Here is an 8,493-nt window from a genome sequence, read left to right as displayed (position 1 = left end):
TTTTTTTTTTTTTAGGCAAACTTACGTCATGGGGCATTATAAATATAGTCATTGTATAATCTAATAGTAATTAAGTAATCCTAAAAATAAATATCTATCACAAAAGACTGGTTTATATAGTAAGTGGCTTTTGCGGGTTACGGGTTAATTCCCGGTGTCAACTTGTGTTAACTTTGCTCTTTCCTCGGCGACATTAATTGAATTAATCGTGGCGAGTTCTTACTCTAAATATTTACAAATTATATGTCAATAGTACTTTCTAATTTACGTATTTTTCTTTTGACAAGTTTTTTTTTTTTTCATGAAAACTAAAACATAATAAAATAAGCTATCGTTCGTTCATATCACGTTCATATCATCATACATCACAAAAATAATGTTCATGACACAATAAATTTATCAAACTGTACGATTGCTGTGACTGTTACTTTGTTGTTCAATGATCAGAACGATTCTGCTTGATAGTTTTTCGATAATTATTTTGCACATTGTAAGTGAAAATGTTCATGCATGAAACATGATGAATCAGTTACGAAGAAAAAAAAAATCATATTTGAAATCATTTTTTAAACAGCACAGTCTTTGTTCTCACGAACGATTCGTTCATGATTAGTATATCTTAACAATGGAGCCCCTACATTTACCACTGCACTTGGTTCTTCCTCATTATTCACGGAACATGTAACGATTTCCTCTAAAAATAGATATAATAAGAGTAAATTTTAGAATAATAATAATAATAATAAAATGAAAATATTTTTACTTACCGGGTAAACATAATTGTAATTGATCGCTACTAGGATTGGTACTATCTCCTGTACCACTGTCTTTACTATGCTGGGAACTCGTCTCCAAATATATGTGCGTTTGCGTATCTGCTACTGTACCTGTTAAAGTCGATGTTGGTTGTGCATGCGGTCTACCTTGAGCAACATTATTCAACCGTCTTCTAGTTTGATAGATTATAACTACCCATACTATTGATGTACCAACAGCGCAACATACAACAGTGATTATTATCAAACCAAGTATATCGTCTTCGTTTACCGATCCAGGGCTGGGAGTCGAAATCGGAGCTGTGGAATAAGCAATATTTTTGTATTATATTTTATTTTAAATTTTAAAGAAGAAAAAAAGAACAAAAAATTTAAGTGAAAAAGATATTTTACCTGGTTTTACAGTAAGATGAGATGCGCCAACAACGCTGCCCAATGAATTGCTCATTTCACATTCGTAACTACCAGCATCACTAATTCTAGTGTCGACAATAATCAAAAGCTGATCTTCAGCAGTGAAAAAATGCCGTTCAGTCGCTAACAGAGGATTACCATTTTTACGCCAAGATAATTTTGGTCTAGGCATACCACTTGCCATACATTCCAATACAATCGAACCACCAACTGTCACTTCTTTATTTTCCATCGGTTTTACAAACGATGGTATTTCTTTTAAAAAAAAAAAAAAAGAACAAAAAAAATCATAATCGCAATTATTTATCAAGAAACGGCAATCTAATTTCGTTCACATCAAACAATTATGTTTAAAATTTACCTAATATTGTGAGAGTAGCATTTGCAACGATTAAACCAGCAAGATTTTGCGCGGTACACGAGTAAACGCCACTATCAGCAGTTTTCACATCAACGATAAATAATACATCGTCAGTCGGCATCATATGCATTCTTCTTTCTCTTGCCGCTGGAAAATCATTACCACCATCCTTTTGCCATGCTATTTGCGGTGATGGTTGCCCTTCTGCTGAACATTCGAGGCGAGCAGTACTTCCAGCAATTACACGTATATCATGTGGAATTTTTGAAAAAGATGGATATACTATAATAAAAATTTTCATTATTATTTATGATATATTTTTAACAAATTGAATATTATATATTAATAATATTCGTTTGAATTCAAGTTTGAATTAATATAACTTACTTAAAATACTTAATTTTGCTTTTGCGGAATATGTTGTTCCGTATGTATTGGTCACCATGCACTGATATTTTCCAGCGTTTGCATGAGTAACGTTAGTAAGATGTAAGATAGAAGTTGCCTCTGTTACTCCATTCTCCGTAGAATCGGTGTTTATTTGTAGATTGTCATCATTAATTTCAATATTATCGTGTTTCCAAGTAAAATGTAGTCTTGCTATAGTGGTACTCGTTGCTCGACAAACCAATGTCACATTATCTCCTTTAATACCCATCTGACTTTTAGGTTCTTCGATGATTCTTGGCTTCGGATATTCATCTGAAATCCATATATTCGTAACATTTTTGAATGAATAATGAATTTATATGAAATAAAATTATGTTAAAAGTATAATTTTAGATCGTTAAACTAACCGCATGTAAAATTTTTATGATAAAGTTGAGTTAATGACATTCCTTGTAACCAATGTGGAAATCCGCAATAAACTTCTGCATCGGTATAACTATGCTCACGTAACCACATACTTAACCATTGTAAGCCACAATCACAAACTAAAGCACCTTTATACAACAACAAGGATAAAAATAGATAAAAATGAATGCAAATATTAAATCACAAAATGTTACAAACATATTTATATATATTATACATACTTGAATTCATTCTCAATTTAGTTAATCTAGTCATTGAAATGAATGCATTTTCCTGAATACTTGTTATATTATTTCCAGTTAAATCCAATTCGGTAACATTACTTAATCCGGTAAACGCATTTTTGTTTACCGATTTTATTCTATTGTGCGCTAATCCTAGTTTCCATAATTGTCCGAGTGGATCAAAGGCACCATTAATATCTTCCACCATATATGAAATTTTATTAAACTTCAATTCCCTTTGACAATAATATGATTATTATAAAAGATTTGTTGGATTTTTACAAATCTTGTTGTTACAGTATGATATACTATACGTACAATATTTGTAGATTAGGAGTTGAACTGAATGCGCCATCTGCAATGTATGTAATCTGATTGTGATCCAGTTTAAGTTTTTTCAATTTTTCCAAAAATTCAAAAGTATCTCGTTCAATTGTAGATATTTCATTGTACGATAAATCTCTGCAAATATATCTTTCATTGTAACTGAATATATCGATAAAATGATAAATTCTGTTAATTTTCTATTGTCATAATTCTATTATAGTATATTACAGAATTAAAATATTACTAACAATTCGATGATTTCTTTGCATCTATCCCATGCTTGTATTTCAATAGTGCGTATTCGATTGTGTGATAACGTTAATTTTTGTAAATGTTCTAATCCAAACAGACCACCTTTTCTCACCATAGTTAATAAGTTAAAGTCAAGTTCTAGAATCGTTAAATTTTCGAGAGGCCAAAATGCACCATCATCTAATGTTTCAATTTTATTTTTTTTTAAATGTAATTCTTTTAGATTTTTTAAACCTCTAAGGCTAAGTCCTTGGATTGTCTGCAATTCATTTCTATTTATTTCCCTAAAAAAAAAACATCGTATATTAATCATATAATCAATATATATAAGTAATGATATAAACAATAATAAACAACAAAAAATCATATGAAATAATTTCTCACAATATACGCAATTTTTTTAAGTTTGTAAAAAGATCTTTCAATTGTGTCAAATGATTTTTATTCAGTCGTAATTCTTCTAATGAAGTTAAATTATCCAAACTTCCATTTTCAATGACTTTTATTTGATTTTTATTTAAATTTCTGTAAGAAAATAAGAAAATTTTCAAATAGCTTTATAAATTATTATTACAAGTTTTATATGTTCAAGGATAACAAAATAATTTCATACAAATGTGTAAGGCAATTAGGTGCAAGAAAGGATCCATTTCGAATAACACTTATTTTATTTCCACTAAGATCCAAGTTTTGAAGTCGTTGCAAGTTGAGTAATGCGGTTCCATTTATATCGATAATTGAATTGTGAGCTCTATAAAAAAAAAATATTATTTATTTTTATATTATTATGTTATTTTTTCTTATAACCTCTTCTATCCCCATAATATTTAATAATATAAGCAATATACTTACAATGCAAGATGTGTTATGTTTTTAACAAAAAACATGTCTGGCACTTGTGTTAATTGGTTTTTATTTACTTTAAGCATTTGTAAGTGCGTACCTTCAGACAGAATAATTCTAAAGTCATCTCCAAATTTGTTTCCACTCAGATCTCTTGAATAATTGGTAATAATATCAAAATATTAATTAAAATAATTCTTTTTAAAGATATAACATCAGTTGAAATATTTTTTTATTTTTAAAAATATTACTCACAATTCTTTCAATTTAGTTAAATGTAATAAAACATCAGGCTCCAAACTAGCTATATTGTTCCCCTTTAATCCTCTGCAAAAAAAACAAAATTTTTGATATTTTTTGTTTATTGCTTATCTACTTATTTACTTATTTACTAACATAATCAATATATTTTATATTTTATATATATATATATATATGGAATAATAATTGTCATTATGTTTATGAATATAATTGTATAATATTTAAAATTTAATTATAAATGACACAAATATAATGACACAAATATAAAAAAAAATATTTTTCATTTCAATTTTATTCTTTTTAATTCGATCAAGTATTAAGTATTATATCTTTAAAAATATATTTGAAAAAAAAAATTTGTTTTTCAATATTTAATCTTATTTGTTAATGTTTAAAATAAAACTATATAATATTTTATATAATAAATAAAGAATAATTATGAATTAATTGATAAATATTAAAATATAATAATAATAATAATAATAATAATAAATAATTTAACGATTATATTAATGTTGTATTTATCCATAGTGGACTCAATAAATTACATAATAAAGAAAAGTTAGTTTTATAGAATATTTGTAAATTAACAATAGCAAATTTTCTAACAAGAATTTGCAAAATTAAAATAATAATATTTATATTGATTTATTTAATGAAATCGATATTATTATCATTTACGTTCACACTTCTGTTATAAATTTACAATGTACTCTTTCATCTTTATCTTATCAGATCATGTTACACTGCATAGTTTTTAATTTAAATCTTAAGTAATGAATATCTAATGTAAATTTAAATCAGTTTAATAGTGAATTAAAAAAAATAAAAATTCGATCATATACAACTTTTAACGATAATTCATTAAATAAGAAATTATCGGTATTAAATATTGCGATGTTTTAATGAATTTTCAAAAACAAGTTGAACTAAAACAAACTATAAAAGACAATACGATGGTGATGATAATACAATGATGATGTACATTTTTCTTGATAGGATAATATGCAATTATTTACTTACAAGATCTCTGTCCATGGTGGTAGTCCGCTGGGTGCTCCAATCAATTGTAAGTTAATGCAGTCCACCACATTTCCAAGACAGTCACACTCAACAGGACATTGATTATCCTTTGTATTGCCATACGATATCTTGTTGGCTTTTATAAAGTTTGATGAAGTTAGAAATAATATTAATAATATAATCGCCCATTTGTATTTCCACACAAATCGATGATCGAAAAAAATTTGTTCTGTATTCGACATTGTATACACCGTCGTATCGTTTTGCTTAAAATTTATTTCGTAACTGTACACTGCGTACTAATACTTTTCTCCATAGCGATTCGTGGAATAACGGCAACATTACTTGTAAAAGCATCACCGTAATAATAAAAATTACCACGTTCTATCGATTAAAAACAAACTTGTCTCTTAAAAACGCTTTAACCCACACACCATGATGACGCCCACGGACCGATGCGAAACTCCCTCACTGATTGCGCGATACCATTCTTTCTTTCTTTCTCTCTCTCTCTCTTTCTTTCCTTCTTTCCTATGTATTCTATTTCTTCACAATGATCCAACCTTCATATTACTAGAAATATATTTCCTAGCTAGTAATATTTTCTAAGTATAGTAGCGAACCAATATAAGTTTAATAAAAAAATACACCATATAAGTTTAATAAAAAAAATAAGGATCAAGATTTACTTTTAAGTTTTCCACATAAGTTAATAAATTATTCATTGTGTATTGAAAAGTACTTAAAAACAATCAAAATAAATTATCACTAGCTTATATACTTTCATTCGATGAATATATTAATATTTCTAATGCTATCATAAAATATGTAGAATTATTTACAAGACTGGTTTATACATATATATATATATTTAATTGTAAAATATGTATGCTATTATGAAATATCTCAGGATTACTTTATTTTAATTAATATTTAGCACAAACATATTCTATGATTATTTTTTTCATTATAATTTTATATAACATGAAAATTCTCGTAGAATGAATTTTAATTTACGATCAAAATAGAATGAAATTTATTTAATAAATTGTTCAAATTATTATTTAATAAATAAGGATAGGTATTGTTGAAAAAATCATAAATTGTTACTAAATACTTATATTTGTATTATTATTATTAGATCACTATTTTTATATTTATATTTTGTCAATAAATCACTATTTCACAGCATCACTTTTTTTCCAAACAAATCAATAACATTACACACATGAAGCTCTCGTAAAACATTAAAATATTTTCGTCCAAGTAGGAAATATATGTATGCATATGCGTATGTATATTCTTAAAAGAATATATATACATTTACATTCTTTATATGAAATCGATCGTTGAATTTTTATGTATTGAAAAATTATAATAATTATTATAATTTTTTATTATTATTATGAAAATTTTATTTACGAGTTTTAAGTCCATGTGAAAATCTAAGTTGAATAACTTACTCATCGTGCAATTTCTTTGTTCAAAATTTCGATTATATCGAACTTGAATTGAACAACTAAACAATTACGCGAACTCCGTTCTTTCATTTGTAGTTGAAATTGCATTTTGAATTTCAATGATAACATTCACAAAAATTCTAAGTTTTTATATTTTTATGAATATCTTTATAAAAATAAAGAATGACTTTTTTTTTCTTATTTGTAGATATCTATTGTGTTATGTATTCATTACTAACAGCAAAGAAAAGAAATGGAAAAACATTAAAAAACAATACATATTTAATTCCATTGAATAAGACTTTGATAATTGCACTGCTTATGATGAAAAATATTAATGCGATAGCATATATAATGCTCGCTATAATCGTAATTATACAAATATACAAATTTTTTCAATGAACTGAAGCTTTTAAATAATTTGAATGTATTGCAATGTATAAAAAATATATATAAATGATAAATAATAATATAAATATATAATCATAAGCAGTTTTTGTGTAAAATAATTCGGATTATATGTAAAAGATTCCGAATTCTAATATTTTTGTTTTCCATGTTTCTAAAGAATGATGAAATCAAATTACATTGAAATGAGAAATAATACATTTAAAAAGAATATGATTAATTTTATATATCATAAGATATATTCCGAAAATAGATATCAAATATTTGAAAATATGAAATTGTTGCAATTATAGTTAAAAATGTACATAATGTGACATTTTGTGATGAATATTATTCATGATATTCACAATGCGTATAATTGTCTATAATTACTTGACCAAATCACCAAAGTCAAGTAGCTGCTATTCTTTATTCAACTTAAAGTGTTTTCAGCAAAATCTTACATCTCTTGGTTGCTCCAGTTACTTGAGCATAAAATAGGATACCTTTTGCAGCCATATGAAAGGAAAGCTACTTTAGATTTAGCAGAAAATTAACAACTATGGCGATTGCATTTTGATCGTAAATACACTTTACTTCTTTTTATGATCCACGTGCAGAATATTACCCTGTAAGAGGGAATGATGTCTATATAGAAGAAATTTCTAATTTCTTATAATACAATATTATTATTAGCATGCGAACAGATATATTTGAATACAATGGCAAATTTAGCCATAACAAGAAGAAAATACCCTTTTGCTATTTAGAAGCCATTATATATGATAATAAAATTAATAATCTTTTCCAATTTCTCTGTTTCATCGCGATAATATAGTTTGATTACCGATTAGCTATTTCATTCTCCATCTCCTTGGTGTTAAGTGGTCGGATGATATGAACTAATCAATGCTGCATCTACAGGCTCCATGCACGATGGACAAGTCAAGGAACGCAGCAACCAATCGTCGATACATACTGCATGATAAGTATGCATACAAGGTAAATAACGCACTTCCTCTCCCACCTGGAGCTCCATCATACATATCACGCATTCTCCTTTTTTAGTCCCATCATATTCTCTCATAGGCAAATGTTGAATAAGTCCTATGCGTTTTGCTATTCTAACTTGTTGTTCTTCTTCACTACCTGGTCCTAGATTAACACCAATGCCAATTTGTTGAAGATGAAGTTCCCTTGTAAAAACTGGTGCATAAGAAAAGGTTACAGCCTCCTGTGAAATCAAGTATAAGTTTAACTAAGTTCAAAAAAATTAAAATACTTTAGTAAAGTAATAAAATTTATTTTTAACTTCTTGAACAATGAAATTTAATTGGATATTGTCAAAT

At 26.8% G+C, this 8,493-nt stretch overlaps 2 protein-coding genes across 2 annotated transcripts in view; both read right to left on the bottom strand.

Annotated features, from left to right (window-relative positions):
- Positions 1-5,805, bottom strand: LOC102677686 (leucine-rich repeats and immunoglobulin-like domains protein 3). The gene is made up of 14 exons (XM_006608978.2): positions 5,298-5,805; positions 4,269-4,340; positions 4,023-4,166; positions 3,784-3,921; positions 3,555-3,695; positions 3,167-3,454; positions 2,910-3,053; positions 2,589-2,827; positions 2,349-2,495; positions 1,939-2,253; positions 1,552-1,833; positions 1,170-1,445; positions 768-1,076; positions 1-694 (listed from the first exon to the last, which is right to left on the bottom strand). Exons 1-14 carry the CDS (start codon positions 5,537-5,539, stop codon positions 567-569), a joined length of 2,865 nt encoding a protein of 954 aa, XP_006609041.1. The 5' UTR covers positions 5,540-5,805; the 3' UTR covers positions 1-566.
- A 1,683-nt stretch (positions 5,806-7,488) lies between these two features.
- Positions 7,489-8,493, bottom strand: part of LOC102677829 (RING finger protein 11) — a 1,954-nt gene continuing 949 nt past the window's right edge. The window contains exons 2-3 of the mRNA XM_006608979.2: positions 7,992-8,378; positions 7,489-7,773 (exon numbers count right to left, since the gene is read on the bottom strand). Coding sequence (XP_006609042.1) covers positions 8,025-8,378 — 354 coding nt within the window. The 3' untranslated portion in view covers positions 7,489-7,773; positions 7,992-8,024. The remainder of the gene's footprint in view (positions 7,774-7,991; positions 8,379-8,493) is intronic.

This window comes from Apis dorsata, unplaced genomic scaffold (assembly GCF_000469605.1).
Source record: "Apis dorsata unplaced genomic scaffold, Apis dorsata 1.3 scaffold_51, whole genome shotgun sequence".
In the NCBI taxonomy this organism is placed as follows: Eukaryota; Metazoa; Arthropoda; class Insecta; order Hymenoptera; family Apidae; genus Apis; species Apis dorsata.
The sequence above is the reverse complement of the archived record's forward strand: the minus strand, read 5'-3'. Positions and strand labels throughout refer to the sequence as shown.

What these genes read in the sequence shown, in the direction of transcription:
- LOC102677686 (XM_006608978.2), bottom strand. Translation starts at nt 5,539, where the DNA reads ATGTCGAATACAGAACAAATTTTTTTCGATCATCGATTTGTGTGGAAA. An exon ending in CCTAATTGCCTTACACATTT is followed by an intron (nt 3,696 to 3,783) that starts GTATGAAATTAT and finishes ATTTTCTTACAG; the next exon opens with AAATTTAAATAAAAATCAAA. An exon ending in TAAATTGAGAATGAATTCAA is followed by an intron (nt 2,496 to 2,588) that starts GTATGTATAATA and finishes TGTTGTATAAAG; the next exon opens with GTGCTTTAGTTTGTGATTGT.